A 23,239-nucleotide genomic window follows, 5' to 3' on the forward strand; every position below is an offset into this window, starting at 1 on the left:
ATTTGCAATTAACCCATTATGACTTTACAATTCATCTTAGGGCGGAGTTGGTTTGGTTTGGTTGTGGATTTCAAATCCAATGTTGTTGCTAAGGGTATAGTCTACGAGGAGCTTGGACCGGAAACTAAGTTGCACAATGTTCCCTTAGGGCAATACAACTCACATGTAGCAGTTGGGAAGATTTTGGAAGGTAAAGAACAAGCTCTTCTTCTGTACCCGGTTGGTGATAAGTTGAAATTTGTGGAAGGCGTTATTGGATCACTGCGTTGCTTGGCCGGGGAATTAGTGGTGAAAGCCAACCAGGTAAAAATATCGATGATTGTAAATTTATAAGAATCCCACTTTAGGATCGGACCTCTCCCTTTCTCTATCTAGCTCCCTCTATTTATACATTTCTTCCTTCTAATCCACCTCATGATCCTTACACAACTCAACATTCCACCTCCAATTTGTGTAGATGTGCATCGGCACTTCCGCTCCACATACACATAGGCCATAAACAGCCCCACTGCGGGACACTTGCTTTGCCGGTCCGACACATACACATAGGCCATGTTGCACATATAGGCCCACCACCTGAGACCACTTCGGTCCGTATTACACATAGGCCATGTTACGGCCACCCTTGCTAGACATGACATTATAATTTTTATGCTTATCTTTTATTTTTGGGTTTCTGAATCGGGGATAAAATAGGGCAACCGTAGTAAAAGTAAAGCGAAAAAAAAAAGTCAGCTGGCCACAACAAAGGAAGCGATCTATGCACTTCCTTTGGTGCCATGATTGGTACAATTATTCAAAGTGGTCGACTTAAGTTTCCATATGGACAAGAATTATTCGGAGATAACATAGAGTTTTCATACATATAGACAAATGACGTGAAGGATGTTTGTAATCTTGAATCTTTCGAGTCTCCTTGTATGGTTGCATATATGAGGTGATAAAACTTATGTTGTTACTAACTATTTTATTGAATGTTTACTGCGCTTATAAAATGAGTTGTGTTTTCACATTTCAGATGCTTGTATGAGAAATTTGTTTGTTCTAGAGATGGATATTTGTTTGTCAACCCGGCTGTCTTTAGTGTTGTGGATTCAAAAGAAAAAACTAAACTTGTTCTTGATAGACTGAGGGAAGCAAACATGAATGAAATTGTTTTCATTCCTTACAACCCATGGTATGGACATATATTATATTGGTTTTGTTGAACTCATATTTGGTTACAAGTACATATTAAATGCTAGTTAATAACTTGTTTGGTTTTAGCTTCCATTGGATTGTGATTGTCATCGACTTGTCTAGTATGGATGTTTATTGGTTGGATTCATTACATGGTAAATGCACCGGTGACATGGAAATCATTATCAACACGCATGCGTAACTATTTCCATACGCATTTATTGGTATACTTTTTTTATTATATATGTAGACTTTTTTATTTCTTATATTGACATTAATTGCTTAAATTTTTAACTTGAAGTGGGTTGATAGCTTTAAAAGGGATCCAAGTGAATAGAAGTTCTCAAAAACCATGTTGGCACCACATCAAGGTAAACGATTACAGTTACTATTTTTTTTTTTATATAAGCAAGCGAGGTTGTTTGAGAGGTCCCCTACCCTTTTTCATTAATAATTGTAAAAATTGTATTACATCCTGACATACACTTTCCCCATAGCATCATCATAGACTATTTTCTTTATATCCACAGAAAATGAGCTAGGGATAACTTCTATGTATCTTACATCGGGTACATTACTTGCTAAAGCATCAACTAATTTATTACATTCTCTATAAACATGTCTTATAGAAAACATTTCCATTTGACCCATAAGTTCCAATGCATCTGTAAGCTTCCTTGCTTGCCACGGGGTGTTGCTCCTGTTTTTAGTGAAGGAGATAACATTTGTAGAGTCTGTCCTTGCCTCCATTCTTCTTATGTTGTATTGTTTAGCTAGCTTTAGCCCTTGATACAGGCCCTGCAATTCTATAAGCTCCACAATAAGAAGTTGAAGACGCTTGAAACCTTCACCCTTTCCGACTTCATGCTGATCTTATCAGCAAACTATGATATCATGCATGAGACTTGGGCTTTGCGAAATATCTTCTGCATCCATGTTACAACCTGAATTCTTTGACTTGGCATTATTAAAATCCACATTTCCAACAGCTGTCCCACCAAAAAGATGTTTGGAGTCAATGCCCAACTTATTCTTCCCTCAAGGAAAACACACACGTTTAGTTGAGTCGGTTTTGAGTCTTGAAAGAGACCTCCCTCACTCACTGGCTTCCTTAGAACTGGAAGAACTGGACACGGAAACCTGACAACCAACTAGCCCAAGACTGAAGAGACTACACTAGAAGACCAAGGGCCTTACAGAATAAGGACTCACAGCTTCCCCTTTACCACATATGCTCTCCATACCCAAGCGGAGAGAGCACGCCATCTCTTCTAAGCTAGGACGACTGCCCTCGGTACTTTGAACGAACAAGGTCAACTCCGCGAACTTCACGATAGATTGAATGAGTGGTTCGATGTACCAGCGACATCTTGCCTTTAACAGCTACTTGTGTGGAGCTTCACCGGCTCATCACCTCTGCGTTCTCGAACTATAGCAGCCTTTTCCCATGATAGTGAGATATCCCCTAGTAGTTTCATACCTCTAAGACGCGAGATATTCATCAATCGGACCTACCAGGGAAAGGGGACACAACCCGGCCGTGTGTCTTAACACCAAATACATCCGCACCAATTCAGCAGGGGGGTTCTTCCTTACCAAAATGATGACAAGAGTTCCGCCTAAAGCGTCAAACCAATATCCGATCAACGACTTTGGCGCTTTGTGGAATACACCTCTCAAAGCGAGAGGAAACTAATCCATCCGATCTACATTACATAGACCACCCGGTCAAAATCGATCGTAGGACCCTTTCCATGTCATCGGGATATTAACGGTTAACATGTCGGAAGATTGTTACGACCAACGAAGTGAATTCTCCCTCTATTTTTAAATAGTTGGTCTTTGTTCAAAGTGATGACGGGGTTCTCGTTTTACTAAGCGTATGACTAATTCTAAATAATAGATTAGGTCAATTAGGTGATCCGCTCACATCTATGAACAGGATTTTTGTATGTGCTTCAGTCTCTAGTCTGCGTTGGTCCCTCTTATATTGATACGTGGGACTGCAGTTCTGAATTTGGATAATGTACTCGGATATACCTAGTTCCGCTACTTCACTTGAAAGACATCACCCTTTACATTAGTGTGTATAATTGATCTCAATGTTGTTGTCTAGAGCTGACTTGTTTGGAGGTACTACTCATGATGATTTCCTCAAGAAAAGAGTGACAATAGGATTGGATGCAAAAGTAGCATTCAATTTTTTATGGCTGGTATACTTCATAATCCATTGCCACCGATAAGAAAGCCTGACATTCATCCCACAGGCCATAGAGGTATGGTAAGAACCGAGTAGCGTTTGGGTTTTGCGGAAAAGCTTTTTAGTAAACTGAATTCAAGTATTTAAAGTTTTAAATGACTTTGTTGGTAAAGAGTGGTATAAAACCGATGGAGTGGGGAGGAGAGGTGGTGAATTCACACAACCGATGGAGAGCACACACGCAACTCGGATGGGTAGTGGGCATTTCCCAGAAGAAGGTTTTGGTAAATCAAGTTATTTCAGGAATATTCAGATTGTTGACGAAAATCCCTCCTCCCTCGTTATAGTATGATGAAAAAGCTCTCAAGCCGTACCCCTACGGGAAACGAAAAACACTATCTCAAGCCATTAAAGAAGTTACTCCCTCCTATTCATTTTGTGCGGAAGAGGACTACCCTACATCCCTTTGGCGCAAAGTGGTTGCGGTATGCTCTCGGTCGAAATCTCTTTTGGGCTCATGAATAGAGGAAAGAGGATATCTCCCATAAAACCAATAAATAATAGCGGGGATTGCCCTTTTCTCTTCTAGTAAATAACCTTCGAAAGAAAGCATTCCTCCCTCGCCAAGATCTTGGGGAATCACAATTTTCAACATCGAGATTGGGTGGGTTTGAAGTGTACCGTCTTGCATCAGACGAAAAAGTGAGACCTCCGATTTCTATTCAAAAGAAAACAAAGAAAAAAGAGTTTGAGCGGAAAGAACCCGTTTGAGAGTCTTTGTTGTTCACGAGATCGAGTTAGAACTGTTATGACTAGACTCTTTAACCTGTAATGCCCGTAGGAGTAAGGGGTATCTCGCCATTTCGACTTTAGGAAAGAATGGAGTCGAGGCGCCTTTTCTTATAGTTTTTGTCTCGGTAAGTAGTTAACGAGTAAGTAGGGGAGTTTAAGCTGTTCTAAGTGAAGAGTGGCCCGCCGCGCCCGTGATTTCACGCCGCCTCTGTTCCCAAGTAAAGGACGGCCGGATATATAATGCCGGATAAGAGCATCGGTTGATGGCGGATGCAGTTTAGGTTGCGGCATCTTCGGTTGCCCCTTTGAACGATTTGCGGGGATGAGGTTGAGTTTGATCCATCCATATTCATTGGGAAGCCCGGGAAAGTAATCTACATCGAGCTAAGAGGGTGCAATCCACATGTATTCATCTTTGTTGACACCGAGAAGCCACTACTAACCTTGGCTCCAAGGCTCTTTGCTGCTGCACCAAAGATTGATCTTTCTAAGAAGATCACCTTGCCTGTTCTAAAGCACCAATCCTGCCGGTCCCGAACAAGTTACCATAGTGACTCCCAAGCGGTTACATTACGGACACTCACCAAGTGCCATGGAGCTATCACTCGGTCCGGAAATAAGATCACTCTCGAAGACCAAGCCTTTTGAAGTGGACCTCGATCTCACTTCCTTGCCATTCAGGGAAAGCCTCCTGCAGCAGATTTTTGGGCTGTGTGTGAGAAGATGCGTTAGTGCTTAAGATACCCGGCACGCCAGTTGTACCCTTCCCTACCCTTTCCTTGGCCAAAAAGAGGGGCGACAAGCGAAAAGAGCCGTGTCAATCGGTCCTTCACCACTTCTCGAGTGACTTCAGGTCGTAAATCGGCCCGAGGAAGTGTGGCGAAGATGAGGTCGAAGATGGCTAGCTTTCTTGCTTGCTTTCCGTTTTGGACAAAGGCGGATTTTGTCGTCTCGCTCACTTCTTGAGAATTGAGACTAGGGGTAGAAGAGTAGGAATGAGAAAGCAGTCTTTAGAGAAGAAGGCTTTCCCACTTGAGAGATCGAATGAGAACCATAAATTCGAAAAGAGAAGGGTAGAATTCAAAGAATCAAAGAAAACCTCCGGATATCAATAATAGAGATAGAAGAAATAGAACTAGAGAAAATGCAATGAATTTCTTCGATCTATAGAAAGAACCTTTATCTCCTTAGACTTTTCCAACGTTTGAGGACTCTGCCGATATCTCCTGGTCTTCCAAAGCATTCTTATTCTCTTGGATCCGAAGGATGGCCAACCAAACAAGCATTTGAATCCCCATCGGGAGTAGGGAAAGGGAGGGATGCAGTACCAGGATTTCACTCTTTGCCACCACCACCATTTAGTCTAGTTCCGTTCACAGTCCCATCACCGAGATTACGGTCTTTGGCTCGAGCAACTAGCTGACACCAAAGAAGGTTATTCGGCTATCGATCAAACCATGGATCCGATTCCGTTGATGCCCACCCATCCCCCTCTGCCTCGGAACCAAAGGCGGGATTTAAGCCCATTCTTAGTACTTCAACGTATCATTTCGTTTATTCCAGTGAAGTCCTGAATTTCTCTTGTACATTTTTCAATGAATGGAGACCTCACAAAATATTAGAGGTCTCAATGTGTTAGACGTTTGATGTGTTACTTCTTGGCATACTCGAACAAGGTTATTTCTATTGGCGTGAAGGGCTCTATCAGAATCGTCCCTTTTCTTGAATATCACGCGTTACAAGTTGCAAGTGCACCATGTGGAAATTTTGAGAACTTTCTCATATTTAGTCAAAGAAAATACCTATGTAAGAGCCCTTCACTGATTAACAAAGTGATAACCCTCCCCAGCAAGTTCCTGTGGTTCCACAGAACACCTCACCACATGTTCATGCGGCTTTGAGATAGACACCACTGCCTTAGAGCAGCTTTGAGCACGATGGATGAGTGTCGCTCACTCTCTTCTCCTTTGTGATGGATCTATGTTGCTATAGTTCGTAGTTTTATTACTTGATGCAACTGTATTGCTAACAATATATTTGGTGCGTAGTCTCTCTGTCATCTGTTCTTTCCAGGGTTAAGTGAAGTGAAGCAGCATCACCTCGTTTCTTTTCTTTTACCATTAGCTTTTCCATTTGTATAAATAATGCAACTTTTGTACTCTGGAAACTAATTTAACAATGTTCCTATCCTGTGTGGTTATCATTTTAACAATGACAATATTCTGACATCGATGCGTAGGACCCTAATATCTGATTACAAACAACTGGTTGATACAGGTGCTGCAATTCTTATTGCTCAACCCTTGCCTCCGATTGCATTTTTTTCTATTTAGAACTAATTTGTTCTGAAAATACAATTTTGCCCCTAATAAGTAATTTGCCCCTTGATTCAATTTGATAATTTGATATTTTTGCAGGGCCCTCTGCAACCAGACGGTAAACAATGTGGTATTCACTCAATGCGCTTTATGCGAGACATAATGAGCGATCCTTCTCCTTTGTCATTGAAAGTAAATAAAATACCTCTCACACTTTAACTTAATTTATGCTTTTGATATCTTTAGCAACTGTGTTTTTAACTTTTTTTATTCTCTATTTTGCAAAATATTAAACTTGTTTCTTATATTCGGATAAAAAATCTTAGCAATAAAAAGGCCTTCACCGACAAAGGAAATAAATGAAGTTTGAATGGATTTTGTTATGTTCATCCAAGAATGTATTATGAACTATCCTCAAGATGAAGATGGACCGTATTTGAAAGAGACATATATATGGGTGATCGAATTTGACGAGATTAGATTATTTTTCATTTGGATTTGGATTTGGATTAGGCTGATTATATTTATATGAATTAGATTGGAAATGTGTTATTTATTTCATTACGTTTTACGATTAAGTACAAATATATATTGGTTATCTAATGGGATTGGAATGTTTCAATGAAATTAGCAATATATATGAGTGTTATTTGAAATTTAATGGATCATATTCAGATATGTAATTTATTCAGGTGTGTAGTTTATTGCAGGTCCCCAATTTTGGGGGTTTTTATATATATTCACATTTTATTATTATTTTTAATAAAAAAATATATATATTTATACATACATATCACTGTTTTAGCCAAACAGTCATGACTAATGATACTTTTTATGATTGTTAAAAAGATGAATGAATAACTGTGTTTTATTTGAAACTGTCACAAATGATATGATTTGTTGTGACGGTTTTGAGCGATTGTTACCGTTTTTTATGATTTTGTGACCGTTAAAAAGGATGAATGCATAACCGTTTATTTAAAACCGTCACAAATGATATGATTTGTTGTGACGGTTTTTGAGCAGTTGTTACCGTTTTTTATGGTAGAGAGAGGCTAGTCTGGAACAAATATTTGTGACGGTTTTGGGAAAAAAATAAATGACTCTCACTCCGTCACGGTTTTGGAAAAAAAAAAAACCGTCACAAAAGACTTTTTGTCACTGTTTTTAACAGTGATATAAAGCCTTTTTTCTTGTAGTGGTTGCAGAAAACAAATGAAAAGGGGATGAAGCAAGACGCACTGAAGCTGGTATGGAATGGAATGATTTATTGGATATGGCAAGAAAGGAATCAAAGAATTTTCGAGAACAAGAAGATAACAGCGCCAAAACTTGCAGAATTGATCTTCAAGGATGCGAGAACAAAATTGATTTCTTTAAGAGTAAAGATGGAGCCAAGAGGAGAGTTACAATCGATGAGCACCATCTGGGGAGTGAATATAGAAGAGAGATCACCGATAGTGCAAAAATGTCGATGGGAACAAACTGAGGCAGAGTGGTGTGTTCTGAATTTTGATGGTACCTTACAAGGGGGACTTGGAGGGTGGGCAGCGACAATTAGAACTAATAAGGGTGTGGTGTCTATAGAGAAGGCCATCAGACGAATAGAAGCATGAACATACTCAACTACAGTGGTGTCTTATGTGAAATGTAAAGGGAAGTACCTGTGGCATGCAAGAAAGATAATCAGAAAAATTGAAGGACTGGTAGGGCAGCTTGAAAATTTTAAACTTCTGCATGTGTACAGGGAAGCAAACAAACTGGCTGATGTGTTAGTTAATAATGTACCAAATGTAAGGAAGGTTGATATAATTCCTAGTTCATTCTCAGAGGATATTAGGAAAATTGTTTATGAGGATGCTATTGGCATAGAATATGTGAGATTGTAACAAGCTATATTTATTTTATTTTAATGGAATGGGGTAGGGGACCTCGTTAAAAACCCCGCTTGCCTACCAAAAAAAAAAAAAAAATTAACCCAATCATCTTAATAAGTAAGCCTAATCATGAAATAGCCTTTTCCAAGTGGAACAATTTTCCAGTTCCCTTGAGGACTCCATTTTTCAACTGCTACCGCACGAACCTTATCAAGCTTAATCCTTTGGAAGTCTAAACGACCCACTAAGCTGAACTTGCAGTAACTGATGCCTTTGTCTAGCGCTTTTTGTGTGATTCAAATGGAAGGTATGTTTCCTTTCAAGCCAGGAACTGGTAATTTTGAGACATCAATCTCCACAGAACGCTTTGACCTTTTCAACAAAGGAAAGTCTTCGATTTCCATCATCATATCCAACTCGTTTTCAGTCTGGTTCCAAGCCGCCTCTACTGCCATTTGAGGTGTGAGTGTACCCTCACGACTTGGGTTTTCCAAAGCATAAATATCCATGCTTCTTTGTTTCCACTAATGAACTCTCACTATAATCAGTGAAGGATTTTACCAATAGTGGAAATAAAAAGGAGAAAGGAAGAGATAAGGTAACTCAACAAAATGTTTTTTTTACTATAATTGGTAAGAAAATAGAGCACTGGATCAGGAAGCAACTTGTGTTATCTCGCTACCAGTCTCCCCTAAAATCGTCCCCATTGCTAAACTTTTACTCGCTAAAGTCTCAAGTCCTCTAAAGTTTTCCCTTCCAATGCTTCACTTCTGATCTCTACATGTTTCTCATTATCTATTCCTTGCACAAGTTGCCTAGACTTACAATTATGCTTTTTACTTGGTGACTGCCAGCCTTCTTCTTCACTCACATTATGTACTTCTTGTACTTCTTCATCATTGCTATCTTGTGTTTTTTATATCAAATTCTCATCTGCCTTCTTCTCTTGTTTCTCTTTCCTCAGCCATACTTCATTCATAGATTTCTACACAATCTTCTTTGGAGCTGCTTTCGAGAACTTGCTATCATTGTGACCAAAGATATCACAATGAGTACATCTTGGAGGCTTCCAATTATACTCAAAACCAATTTTAATAGTTCTTTTTTGATCAATCACCACCGTTAGGTCTTCTGGGTAAGAGCAATTAGTTTTGACTTCTACATAAATATTGCATAACTTGTTCTTCTTCTATCTTCAGTTGGCTTGTCTGCAAAGAGAGGATTACCAAGCACTTCCTACCAAACTAAACCCTTTTTTATCCTATAACTCCATTGGAAAAAATGTAGTGAGCTTGCATATGAACATTAATGGGGACGCCTAAGGGGCGATTTTTCCTTTAGGGGTATTTTAGTCTTTTTACATAAATTAGAAAAAAAAACATGCAAAAAATGCAAGAGTTTAGGGTTTTAGAGGTCGAGAACCCTAGCACACCAACTGGTAGTGCTGGGAAATCATCATCAGGAGAGGTAGAGTTAGAGGTTGAGAGTTTTGAGAGTGAAATAAAGGCAAGGTTGGGAGAGGGATCTGTTGAAAAATATAAATGGGAGATGCTGGAGGAGTTTGAAGCCAATCTGAAAACACCGGTAGTGAGGGAAGGTTCACCAGATAGTGCAACATCAAGCCAAACTAAAGAAGATTTGCTTAGAGAGGGTAAGAGACTGCTAGAGGCGGTCACATGAAGTTGGTACTGAGTTGGTACAGATCAATGTGCCTGCGAATACACAAGGAGGATCACGGATAGTTGGGATAGGAGACGATGGTGGATTCATATTCAGGCAAGTCTCTATGAATTCGAATGATGAGGAGTCCATAAAGGAGAGTCCGACAAAAGTGGATCTGGAAAAACCATCGAAACATGAGGAAGTTGGAGAGACGGTACCAAAGGCAAATCTGAATATGGAAAGTTCGAAACCAAAGACAAGTCTGAATATGGAGAGTTTGAAGCCTGAGATGGGAGTTGGGAAAGAAGCTGATATTGCTCAAGAAGGAGAGGAGAAGAAGGGTACTTGGGTCAGCATGCTGAATCGGAAAGTTGTTGGACAAGAGTCCATATCTTATGTGCCACCTACCATTGTTGATGGCAGGCTAGTGATTCATGTTAAGTCGAGCCAGTTTGCCAAAATAAAGGAAAAGTTTGAGAATGTCATTATAGGGAGTTTTGTTAGGAAGAAACTGAGTTTCTCTTATGTCAAGGAGATGGTGTCAAGGACTTGGAGGCTGAAGAATCAGTTCATAATGAAGCCGTATGGAGATAACATGTTTATGTTTCAGATAAGTAATGAAGATGATAGACATAAAGTGCTGGACATTGGATCATTCCACATTGCCAGTCATCTCTTTGTAGTCAGGCCATGGAAACTCTTTGTAGAATCAAAGACGAGAGAATTGACGACAATCCCTATCTGGCTGATCATGAAACTTTTTCCAATAGAGATGTGGACAAAAGAAGGGTTTAGTCAAGTTGCAAGTAATGTTGGTAACCCCCTGTTTACGGACAACCCAACAGAGAATATGTCATGAACATCTTATGCCAGGGTGTGTATTGAGATTAAAGCGACTTGTAAGTATCCAGAGAGTGTGCCAGTGGTACTTGACCAAAGGAGAGCTTTTGAAGTTAAGTTTGAGTACAATTGGAGGCCTGCCAAATGTTCACACTGCCAAGTGTTTGGTCATACAGACACTACATGCTCTTATAATGGGAAAAAGGAAATAGACCCAAAACAGGGGGTGTGGATTCAGAAGAAAGAAGTTATTACTGCTGATAAAAAGATTGAGGATAAGGAAAAGATAGGGGCTGATGAGAAGAGAGAAACGGAAGTGGAAGAGAATGCTAAGATTATACAAGTACAAGATCAAAGAGAGGAGAGTAGTAAAAGAAATGAAGGGGTACAAGAAGTGTTAAATGTTCAAGATGGAGAAAATGAAGGCTGGGAAACACCTTCATGGAGGCACAGTGTAAGAGCACGAGCAGAGCATCATATCCAAGAGGGGGCTGGAATCGAAAGGAGTAGTGAAGTAAATATGAACAAAGAAAGCACAAGGGTGAGTCCAAATGCGAAAAGATATATAGATATGCCTGTTAGAACGAATTTGGATGCCAGTGGTTCAGGGAGTAAAGACAAGACTCATAAGGCGGAAGTACAGAGTCTCAAGGTTATAAAACTGAGTGGCAGTAAAGATTTGGCAAATGCTGGCCAATTTATACATCCCTATTTATTTAAATGATACAAATTGGATGCTGGAACATGAGGGGGCTAAATGTGGGATTCAAGCAGGTTGAAGTCAGAGAGATGATTAGGAAGCATAAACTCAGTCTTATGGGTTTGGTAGAGACAAAAGTCCAGCAAAAAAATATGGATAAAACTGTTAGAAGGTGTTGTGCGGGATGGAATGTGGAGCATAACTATATGCATTGTGATAAAGGCAAGATCTGGGTATGCTGGGATATAAACATGTGCAAGGTTAGAGTCATAGAGAGGGAGTTGCAATATATAACGGTGGAGGTAACCCTTACTAGTGGTAAGGTGTTCATGGCTACGTTTGTATATGCAAGTACTGACTTGGTTACTCGAAGAGAGCTGTGAAATAGGTTGGTTAATTTCTCGTGTGTATATGTTAGGAGATATTAGGAGATTTCAACTCAGTTCTGAGCTCAAAGAAGATAGTTGGAGGGAGACCAACACATCCGATTCATTACACTGATTTTTTACAATATGTTACTATGGCGGGTCTCACAGATATGAAATACAAGGGGAATGTACTAACATGGAACAACAGGAGAGGGGTTAGAATTTGGCGGAAGCTTGACAGAGTGCTTGTAAATGCAGAATGGCTTGATGAGTTTGAGGAAGTAGAAGCTGAATTCTTGAATCCAGGTACTGTATCAGACCATTCATTTATGGTAACTTATTCTTCCAAACAAAAGGGTCAGAATAAAAAGTCCTTTAGGTTTTTTAATTTTTGAACTCGTGAGGAGGGGTTTGTGGAAACAGTCCAGCAAGCTTGGGGGAGTGAGGCTGTAGGAAATCCAATATATGTCTTCATGAGAAAACTTAAGATTGTGAAGGGGGCATTGATTGAATGGAACAGAGAAAGGATTGGGAATGTCAAGACAAGAGCACAAACCAAACAGGAAGAGATGGATGTTATTCAAACAAAACTGCAAACAGAGCCTTTGAACAGAGAATGGATTGATGAAGAAAGGATATGTATCAGAGAGTATGTCAAGTGTGCGAAATGAGAAGAAAAGTGTGTGAGGCAGAAGTCACGAGATCAGGTGATTACAGTGGGGGATAATAATACAGAGTATCTTTATAAGTCAGCTCGAGCAAGGAAGGCAGTGAATAAGATAACATGTCTGAGGGATGGGCTTGGGAGTGTAAAAGAGGATTTGGATGATATAGGGGCTGAATGTGTGCAGTTTTACAAGGAACTCTATGCACTAGAGAATCTGCAGGAGCTAGATTTTAGTTATTTTGATTCTATACAGCCAGGAAAAGTTTTCAGTAATGACACAAAAGAACGATTAGTGGGAAGGGTTACTAGAGATGAGATTATTGAGGCTTTGGCGTGTATAGATAGTGATAAGTCCCCAGGGAATGATGGATTCTCCTCATTGTTCTTTAAGGCTGCCTGGCGAATTGTGGGAGATGGCTTTGTGAGGGCGTTATAGAATTAATTTATGGCTTCCAGGATGCTCCGAGAAGTAAATGCTACTTGTATATCACTAGTGCCCAAGGTACAAACCCCTACAAGTTTGAATGATTATAGGCCTATTGCTTGTTGCAATATGATTTACAAGTGCATCACTAAGATTATGACGTTGAGAATGAAACCTATCATGCATGAGGTGGTGTCGCTAAATCAGTCTGCATTTATACCAGGAAGGAGCATACAAGATAATATTTTATTATCTTAGGAATTGCTTCACAATTATCACAGAGATGCTTATCCACCATGGTGTGTGGCTAAGATTGATCTGAAAAAGGCATATGACTCAGTGAGATGGGAGGTTGCTGTCTTTACGCTCAGAAGGATTGGAATACCAGAGAAAGTTATAGGCTGGGTGAAAGAATGTATTGGAATTGCTACTTTTTCTATTATGGTGAATGGGACTCCGTATGGGTATTTTAAGGGGAAGAGAGGAATAAGGCAGGGGGACCTTATATCTCCTTACCTGTTTATTTTGGTAATGGAATTGTTTTCCGACCTTATGATGCAGGCTGCTATAAGTAGAGAATTTAAATTGCATTATAAGTGTAAGGAGCCTGTTATAACACATCTTTCATTTGCAGATGATCTTATTGCGTTTATGAATGGGGATGCTAATACGGTTAGAAGCCTAGTAAATTCTCTGGGGAAATTTAGAGCTTGTTCAGGACTGGAAGTGAATGTGGGCAAGAGTCAGCTTTTTATGGCAGGAATGACTGAGGATGTGAGTGAAGAGGTAAAGGGAGTATTACAGTATCCAGTTGGTACTTTACCAGTTAAGTATCTCGGGCTACCTCTTATAACAACGAAGCTTTCATATTGTGATTGTTTACCATTGGTTTCTAAAGTGGCGAAAAGAATACAGAGCTGGAAAGGGAAAAGTTTGTCGTATGCGGGAAGAGTACAGTTGATCAAGGCTGTGTTAAGTAACTTAAACATTTACTGGATATCATCGTTTAGGCTTCCTAAAGGAATTGTGGACGAGGTTCAAAAGTTGTTCCGAAACTTTCTGTGGAAAGGTCCGGATTGTACCACAGCCCATGCTCTTATTAGGTGGAAGGATGTTTGTTATCCTTATGACGAGGGGGGCTTGGGAATAAGGAATTTGTCCGAAATGAATAGAGCAGCCAATATAAAGCATGTATGGAACATTGTCAGCAGGAAAGACACTCTATGGACTAAGTGGGTGTGGAAGAACCTAATAAAGAATAAGTTCTTTTGGGACATGAGTATTCCTAATGACTGCTCCTGGAGTTGGAGGAGTATTCTACAGGGGAGAGATGATGCTAAAGAGTTAGTGTGCTATCAAGTTTGGACCGACAGAGATATAAACTTATGGATGGACCCCTGGCACCCAGTTGGTATCCTGTAACCTTATTTTTCCTCTAGGCTCACCTATATTTCAAATGTGAGTCTAAATGCCAAAGTTTAGAGTCTGATACACAATGGGGACTGGCAATTGTCGCAGGTACTGCAGAGACATATGCCTGAGATTATGAAGCAAGTAGAAGATGAAGTCAAAGTGATTAGGGGCTTAGACAAAGTGGTTTGGATTACTACACTGCATGGTGAGTTCCAACTCAAGGAAACGTACCACTCGATCAGGAGAAAGACACAGCTAATAGCTTGGAGAAATCTGGTATGGTTTCCAAACAAAATTCCTCGACATTCTTTTATTGGATGGATGTTGTTCCAAGATGGAATTAAAACACTTGTGAAATTGAAGAGGCAGAAGGTGGTTGATTCAGTGTTGTGTGGAATTTGTGGATAAAAGGATGAAACAGAGCCTCATCTGTTCTACGGATGTTGTTTTGCACGCTATGTGTGGAACGAAAAGCTTCTGAGGGCGGGGTATCGGAGAACTGTGGCTGTCGAATGGGAGGATGAGTTGGAATGGATTATAGGATTGAGTAAAGGGAAGGGATGTAAAAAAGATGCGATTCGGTTGTGTACAAATGTATTTTTTTATTGGGTCTGGCAGGAGCGAAATGCGCAAATATTTGAGAACAAGTACTGCATTGCCCATCAGGTTGTGGAATTGATTATTCACGATGACAAGATCAAGTTGCTGTAGGAACTGTTATTTTCAGAACGAATATTTCTACAAACTGCGAGAACCCACGCGCAGCGGAATCAATGGGGTTCTCACGATTTTGGATTAGAGAACATACCTTTTAGAATCGGCTAAAATGTAATCTCTGAGAATAAAAGCTTTATCAAATCCGAAATCAACCCCTTGATCTTCTGTTGTATTCCTTTAGAACATATTGGACGTTGTGTGGGCAACGATCTACCAATCCCTTTCTTTCTCACAAAGCTAGATCCAATTTTGGATCTATCTTTCCTTGCCTATTTTTCTAATCTAGTGAATAGTGAATTTCAGCCAAGAGAAAGAGTATTCTATTTATAGGCTACAACAGGGACCATGAGGAGAAATTAGGGTTGGGCCTTCTAATAGGCTTGGGCTTCCCATGTTCGCCCAGAACACACGGCCCAAGTTCGTCAACAAATGGCTTATTCCACTAAAGGCCATTGTTGCACTACCGCACTAATCCCAAATTCCGTGTCAGCGTTTATGGGCTCCATATTATATGCTCGTTGATCTCCCCGTGTTTAAGATATCGAATGTCCGTTGATTAAGTCAAGTTACTGACAACTACATTAATCAACTTCTTATGTCCTTGAGTAGTACCACTCAACCTCATTGTTATGTCGGAATAAATCTACCTGCAGGGTTTATATAACAATCTTTTTTGAGCTCCTCAAGGGGACATCATCAACCCGACTTCTTGCGGGACATGGATTCCTTCTATAATCAACAGCACACCTTACATACAATGTCATTACCCAATCCATCAAGTTTGTTGATTCACAAATGAATCTCACTCATTGATGATTTAAAGCAATGTACAATGCATGTAAGTGCTTGTTATTACATCCGGATTGAGAGAACAAACATTCATAATAACATAGGCGTTTGTTCTCTTATATAGTCAATATAAAGAGAAATAACCTCACTTGGTTCTGTTCAATACACACAAAGTGTACTAGTGTAATCTATAGTCAAGATAGACTAATACCAGATTATACTACAACCGTACTAATGGTTTGTCCAAATCCATCTAGGTTGTGAACGATTACTTATACTTTATAAGATACTGATGATATGATCTTCTGTATGTTCACACCATATCATGTACAACATAAGTATTAGACACATGCATATAACTAATAACATATATAATATGCATAACATTTGCCCATATGATTCTCATTCAAAGTATAAAGAATTAGAGTTAATACAAAAATAATGCTTTTAGTATATAACCCTATCAATCTCCCACTTATACTCAAAGCATTGCTTTTTAGTATACTACTAACAAATCTCCTACTTATACTTAAAGCTATGCTGCCAAGCATCTGATTCCCATCCCCTCAACATGCCTGTCAAGGGGTCAGCTAGGTTATCTTCTGATGCTATCTAGGTAACATAAACATCTCCTCTTTTCTAGGTGGTACTTGCGCTCAATGTGTTCACTTGCTTACAAGAAGTTCCGGACCGAAAACTGTTTCTTTGGCTGCCTTAATGGCTGCCACATATTTAGCTTCCATGGTAGAGTCAGACAAGCATTTCTGCTTGACACTCCTCCATACTATGGCTCCACCTCACAAGGTAAACACACAACCTGAGGTAGACTTACTCTTGTCCCTATCTGACCCTTCAGCACCCTCCACACCGAGAATTAGTAAGCCACGATAGTGTGGACGTTTACCATTCTACATTCGTGGAAATACTTTTGGAGTTCACCATAATGTAGACTGTATACCCTAAGGGAACCAAACTATCTGCATGGTATACTAACATATAATCCTTAGTCCTTTTTAGGACTTCAGTATATGTTTTACCGCAGTCCAGTGCCCTTGTCCAGGGTTCTTCTGATATCTGCTAACCATGCCAACGACAAAGCAGATGTCTAGCCTCGTGCATAACATGGCGTACATTAAGCTTCCTACAGCCGAAGCAAAAAGAATCGCTTTCATGTCCTCTATCTCTTTTGGTATCTTGGGACACATATCCTTCGATAGAGGAACTCTATGCCTAAAAGGCAAGAAACCTTTCCTGGAGTTTCGCATGTTAGAACGAGTCAACATAGTATCAAAATAGGTAGCCTGAGATAAGCACAACATCCTTTTCTTGCGATCTCTTATAATTTTGATCCCAAGGATGTGACCCGCTTCTCCCATGTCCTTCATATCAAATCGCTTTGATAACCATACCCTTATGTCTGACAACACTTTCACATTGGTTCCAATGAGTAAGATGTCATTTACATAAAGCACAAGAATTACCACTATGTTTCCATCAAATTTCTTGTACAAAACAAGATGCTCTTGACCATTTTCAATGAATCCTTCTGGTTGCTCCATATGTTTCCTCAAGACTTCCAGTAAGGAAAGCTATCTTGACATCCATTTTATAGACCCACTTGCATCCAATGGGTTTTAAACCATTGGGTGGCTCTACAAGCTCCCAGATCTGATCAGAATCCATAGATTCCATCTCAGAATTCATTGCCTTTTGCCAAGATATTACATCTCTATCTTGGAGTGCTTCATTGTAGGTCCAGGGATCAGGATCTTGGTTATCAGTGGTTATGTCTAAAGACATTCCCAAACCAATCAACTATCTGGTTATCTAACAACCCTCCCACTACAACGAAGCACCTCTTGTTCTTGTACGTCATTTGTGACACGTTGTGGTTCCTATTCTTGTACAATTGGTACTAAAGTAGTTTAATGTCTCTCCTCTCAATACTTCTAGAATAATACTACTCTGGGTAAAATTTAATGCACTGTGGGTGGAATAAGATTAATGATGTATAAATTTCCTTCTAATGTACCAGAACAGATAAAAAGTTTATTTTTCTTAATGAAAATCTTACCATTTAAAAGAAACAGAATATCCATCCTTAATTAACATAGAAACTGAAATCAAGTTCCTTCTAAAATTAGGCACATAAAGACAATTTTTAAACACCTTAGTCTTATTTCTACCAAAAGATAAACAAACATCTCCCACTGCAATAGCTACTACTCTAGTAGCATCCCCAAAGATAAGGCAATCTTTCCAGCACTAAGTTTTCTAGTTTTCTGGAACCTCTGCAATGAAATGCAAACATGGTTAGTGGTTCCCGTATCTACACACTAGGTTCTGGTAGATAACATCGCTAAACATGTTTAAACTACTAGTGCATGAGACATACCTCCATTATTCTCTTTGTTGAGAAGAGGCAATGCGGCTTCCGGTAATCATTTGCTTGCACTTGTAGCATTTGCCCTTAGGCTTTCACACGACTCCTTGAAGTCCCATGCCTTTCTTTTTGCCATATTCTTATGCTTCTGAACATTATTCTTCTTCTTTCCGCCATTAGGCGTAGAAGTAGAAACCTTCTCAGTAGCATAAACCTGAACATAACTCTGCTTAAAGAGACTCTCAGCTGACTGAAGTTCTGTCATCAATTCCGCCAAAGGATACAACCTTTTGTTCATGTTGTAGTTAAGGCGGAACGGTTCAAACCTCTCAGGCAGTGTCATGAGAATGATATCGACCTGCGTTTCCACATTGATATCAGCTCCAAGGATCTCCAACTCATTCAGATAAGCTATCATCCTGAGTATATGATCCCTTACAGAAGTCCCTTCAGTCATAGTTGCGGTCATCAAGTTTTTCATGGCAGTTTGCCTAGCAGCCCTATTCTGGTGTCCGAAGAGTTCCTTGAGATTGAGCATCATATCATAAGCCGTGGTCATGGCCTGCTGCTGATGTTGTAGCACACCTGACATAGATGCCAGAATGTAACACCGCGACATCTCATCTACCTTGTTCCACTTCTTATATGCTTCTTTCTCCTCTTCTCCAGCAATATCTTCAGGCTTAGGTGGGAATTCCTCATTGAGTACATATTTGTACTCTTCAGCAGTCAACGCGATATCCAAGTTGCGTTTCCAGTCTATGTAATTAGGGCCAAGAAGTTTGTTTTCCTTAAGAATAGTTGCTAGTGGGTTGAAAGTAACCATTTTGAAAACCTGAGAATCACATAAAATAACTATTATGTAGGGCAAAAACTTCTTGAGTTAATAACAAAAATTAATTAAATAATCAACCCATCACTTGTACCCTCCACACTGAGAAGTAGTAAGCCACGATAGTGTGGACGTTTACCATTCTACATTCGTGAAAATACTTTTGGAGTTAACTTAAAAATCAATTAATTAACCCGTCAGCACCCTGCACACCGAGATGTAGTAAGCCACGATAGTGTGGACGTTTACCTTATCTACATTCATGTAGAGAGGTTTTTCCTATTAGTTCTACTTCTCGTCAACTTAACAGCACACCACTCGTTAAAGTGGACACATGCCATCTAGACAAGTAAAACTAAAATGCTAACCTTCTTTGGTCTTACAAATAATAGCAGTGACTCCGATGGAGAGAATACCATTACTTGCATCTAAGTGTATACCATTACTCAACTTCTTAGTCCATTATTTGTAATGAATCCCTTCAGATGGAGAAGTGAATCCATACATTAATAACTTCGTATAGTTGTCCTTTAGAAGTTTGTTCTGGTAATTCGTAATTAGACTCATCCGATATGGAGGAAGGCACTAAAACCGACGCGCAAGTATAATTACATTACCAACAAACCAGTAATGGAGACCGTGGGATTTATATGAAACTGAATTCCCACTCCCACTTAGTTATTTAGAACTAAGGATCTTTCTGTTTATTGGTCAGGTCTATGTTCATGTTATCTATTATTCATGTGGGCTTAGTTTTAACAAACATCCACAAATAAAAACATGCATATAGAATAAGCAAATATGAACAATAAAATGGAAAACAAATTCCCAACTGTTATGGCCCATATTCATTGCTCCATCCTGTTCGACGAACTCTTTTAATTGCCTTCAAGAAAGTCCGACGGGTTCGGGGGCAAAGACACCTCGATTTTTTTTATAGAAATCGCGGACTGTTTCCTTCATTTGGAAACCTCACGAAATCACTTCATAGACCCAACGAAAGACAAACAAAAATCATCTCATTATAGAGAAAACAATTTCTCTTTTTGCCTTGAAGTAGCGACTTCAAGGCTCCAAAATATACATGTATAGTGGGTGGCGCTCATACCTTCAAGCGACTTCAAAGATCAAGACGACGACCAGCTCCACTTTTGCCTTTACAGGGCACATGGCGCGCTCACTTCCAATTTCTCTCTTTCGGGCGTTAAGGGCGCGACCTGAGCTCCAATGGAAAAAATTCAGATCCAGATTTTGACCAATCCAAATCTTGATCTTTTGGATCTTTTGATCTTTACAATATATTACATCAATGATAAAAACAGTAACAATATACATACCGTGATTTAAATTACATCCATTGATAATCAAAACTTGTAAAAACGATCAATTTTTCATAAAATAAAAAACGATCCATTTCTATCCAGAAATCATTCTTACCATAACAGTTGGTCTAGATGCCTGCAAAACCATGTTAGAACAATTCTACATCTACCAACAACCAATTGTAGGAACCAAAATTTTCAGAACGAATATTTCTACAAACCACAAGAACCCATGCGCAGCAGAATCAATGGGGTTCTCATGATTTGAGATTAGAGAACATACCTTTTAGAATCAGCTAAAATGTAATCTCTGAGAATCAAAGCTTTATCAAATCCGAAATCAACCCCTTGATCTCCTGTTGTATTCCTTTAGAATAGATTGGATGTTGTGTGGGCAAACGATCTACCAATCCCCTTCTTTCTCACGAAGCTAGATCCAATTTTGGATCTATCTTTTCTTGCCTCTTTTTCTAATCTAGTGAATAGTGAATTTCGGCCAAGAGAAAGAGTATTCTATTTATAGGCTACAACATGGACCATGAGGAGAAATTAGGGTTGGGCCTCCTGACGGGCTTGGGCTTCCCATGTTCGCCCAGAACACACGACCCAAGTCCGTCAACAAATGGCTTATTCCACTAAAGGCCATAGTTGCACTACCGCCCTAATCCCAAATTACGTGTCAGCGTTTATGGGCTCCATATTATATGCTCATTGATCTCCCCGTGTTTAAGATATCAAATGTCCATTGATTAAGTCAAGTTACTGACAACTACATTAATCAACTTCTTATGTCCTTGAGTAGGACCACTCAACCTCATTGTCATGTCGGAATAAATCTACCTGCAGGGTTTACATGACAATTTTTTTTGAGCTCCTCAAGGGGACATCATCAACCCAACTTCTTGCGGGACATAGATTCCTTCTATAATCAACAACACACCTTACATACAATGTCATTACCCAATCCATCGAGTTTGTTGATTCACAAATGAATCTCACTCTTTGATGATTTAAAGCAATGTACAATGCATGTAAGTGCTTATTATTATATCCGGATTAGGAGAACAAGCATCCATAATAACAAAGGTGTTTGTTCTCTTATATAGTCAGTATAAAGAGAAACTCTATACTGACTATATAAGAGTTTTTAACAAAACGTTTAACCAATGGGTTATGGCGGATAACTATGTGCACTCTGATAAGGGGAGAGTTTGGTTTTGTTGGGACCCTAGGGCATGTATAGCTACACTACTGAGAAAGGATGAGCAACACATAACAATGGAAGTAACCACTATAGCAGGGGAGGAGTTTGTGGTAACTATAGTGTATGCAAGTGTGGAACGGAATGAAAGAAGAGAACTATGGAGGGCTTTAGTAGATCTTTCGTGCATTATACAAAATCCATGGATAGTTATGGGAGACTTTAACTCCATTTTGAGTCCCCATGAGAAGAAAGGAGGTATATAAGTAACGCCAAACCTTTTTTCAGATCTCTTGAACTGTGTGACAGCTGTTGGACTAGTGGATATAAAATACAAAGGGAATCACCAAACATGGAATAACAAGCAAATGGAGAGGGTAAGTTGCAAACTAGACATAGTGATGGCTAACTCAGAGTGGATAGGGGAGTTCGAAGATCATGAAGCAGAATTTCTAAATCCAGGTGCAATCTCTGATCACTCATCCATGGTAGTAACATCCATAAAACAACGAAATCAAAAGAGAAATGCTTTTAAGTTTTTCAATTTCTGGCACAAAGAAGAGGGATTTATGAGACCAGTGGAAGAGGCATGGAAAAGCCCAGTTGTGGGCAACCCAATGTATATTTTTATGAAGAAACTGAAGGTAACAAAGGGGGCACTCATTAGATGGAATCGAGAGAGAGTTGGGAATGTAGTTGATAGAGTTAAAGAGAAGAAGAAAGAGCTTGATGGAGTCCAATCAGCCCTGCAAGTACAGCCCTAGAACAGAGAATTGATCATAAAGGAAAAAGAAGCCCTTACTCACTATGTAAAAGCAGCGGTAACAGAGGAGGGGTTTTACAAACAGAAGTCGCGAGATCAGGTAATTATTGTAGGTGATAATAATACTACATACTTCTTCAGATCTGTACAAGCTCGACGAGTAGTAAATAAGATTACTTGCTTAGTAAACAGTGATGGCCATATCATGCAAGACTATAATGAAATAGGGGATGAATGTGTGCGATTCTACAAGGAGTTGTACAGCCCAAAACAGATGGCAGAGATCGATCTAACAATGTTCCAAGAAATAGGGCAGAGACAAACCATTAACTCCGCAGACTATGAGGAACTGCAAAAGCGGGTAACAAGAGATGAGATCATAGAGGCTTTGGCAGACATTGGGAATGAGAAAGCCCCGGGAAGCGATGGATATTCAGCACTATTCTTCAAGTGTACATGGAGAATAGTCAGTGATGAGTTCAGAAAGGCAGTTCAGAACTTCTTTAATTCATGTCAGCTACTTTAAGAAGTTAACGCTACTTGTGTTACACTCATACCCAAAGTACAAAGTCCATCTAATTTGGGAGAGTATAGGCTAATAGCGTGCTGTGGCGTGGTATACAAGTGTATTACAAAAGTGATGACAAGAAGATTGAAGCACATTATGCCAAAGGTGATAAATATGAATCAGTCTGCGTTCATTACAGGAAGGAGTATCCAGGATAACATTCTGCTGTCCCATGAACTCTTGCATAACTACCACAGGGATGCATACCCTCCAAGATGTGCAGC

General features: G+C 39.6%; 3 protein-coding genes across 3 annotated transcripts; 2 read left to right on the forward strand and 1 right to left on the reverse strand.

Annotated features, from left to right (window-relative positions):
* Positions 1–1,647: 1,647 nt before the first annotated feature.
* Positions 1,648–2,445, reverse strand: LOC147516392 (uncharacterized). The gene is made up of 2 exons (XM_086593256.1): positions 2,377–2,445; positions 1,648–2,046 (listed from the first exon to the last, which is right to left on the reverse strand). The coding sequence occupies exons 1-2, from the start codon at positions 2,443–2,445 to the stop codon at positions 1,648–1,650; spliced, it is 468 nt and encodes a 155-aa protein (XP_086449382.1).
* Positions 2,446–9,755: 7,310 nt separating this feature from the next.
* On the forward strand, positions 9,756–15,151 carry LOC147516393 (uncharacterized). The gene is made up of 10 exons (XM_086593257.1): positions 9,756–9,950; positions 10,069–10,834; positions 10,940–11,520; positions 11,643–11,828; positions 11,987–12,242; positions 12,612–13,002; positions 13,060–13,233; positions 13,309–14,434; positions 14,546–14,716; positions 15,059–15,151. The coding sequence occupies exons 1-10, from the start codon at positions 9,756–9,758 to the stop codon at positions 15,149–15,151; spliced, it is 3,939 nt and encodes a 1,312-aa protein (XP_086449383.1).
* Positions 15,152–22,085: 6,934 nt separating this feature from the next.
* Positions 22,086–22,973, forward strand: LOC147516394 (uncharacterized). Its single transcript, XM_086593258.1, has 2 exons — positions 22,086–22,432; positions 22,589–22,973. Exons 1-2 carry the CDS (start codon positions 22,086–22,088, stop codon positions 22,971–22,973), a joined length of 732 nt encoding a protein of 243 aa, XP_086449384.1.
* Positions 22,974–23,239: the final 266 nt, after the last annotated feature.

The sequence above is a fragment of the Coptis chinensis genome, chromosome 2, assembly GCF_015680905.1.
Source record: "Coptis chinensis isolate HL-2020 chromosome 2, ASM1568090v1, whole genome shotgun sequence".
NCBI lineage: Eukaryota > Viridiplantae > Streptophyta > Magnoliopsida > Ranunculales > Ranunculaceae > Coptis > Coptis chinensis.

What these genes read in the sequence shown, in the direction of transcription:
- LOC147516392 (XM_086593256.1), bottom strand. Translation starts at nt 2,445, where the DNA reads ATGGCGTGCTCTCTCCGCTTGGGTATGGAGAGCATATGTGGTAAAGGG. An exon ending in AAGCTGTGAGTCCTTATTCT is followed by an intron (nt 2,047 to 2,376) that starts GTAAGGCCCTTG and finishes TGATAAGATCAG; the next exon opens with CATGAAGTCGGAAAGGGTGA.
- LOC147516393 (XM_086593257.1), top strand. Translation starts at nt 9,756, where the DNA reads ATGCAAGAGTTTAGGGTTTTAGAGGTCGAGAACCCTAGCACACCAACT. An exon ending in AAGCCAATCTGAAAACACCG is followed by an intron (nt 9,951 to 10,068) that starts GTAGTGAGGGAA and finishes GAGTTGGTACAG; the next exon opens with ATCAATGTGCCTGCGAATAC. An exon ending in AGGGTTTAGTCAAGTTGCAA is followed by an intron (nt 10,835 to 10,939) that starts GTAATGTTGGTA and finishes GTAAGTATCCAG; the next exon opens with AGAGTGTGCCAGTGGTACTT.
- LOC147516394 (XM_086593258.1), top strand. Translation starts at nt 22,086, where the DNA reads ATGGCTAACTCAGAGTGGATAGGGGAGTTCGAAGATCATGAAGCAGAA. An exon ending in GATGGAGTCCAATCAGCCCT is followed by an intron (nt 22,433 to 22,588) that starts GCAAGTACAGCC and finishes ATACTTCTTCAG; the next exon opens with ATCTGTACAAGCTCGACGAG.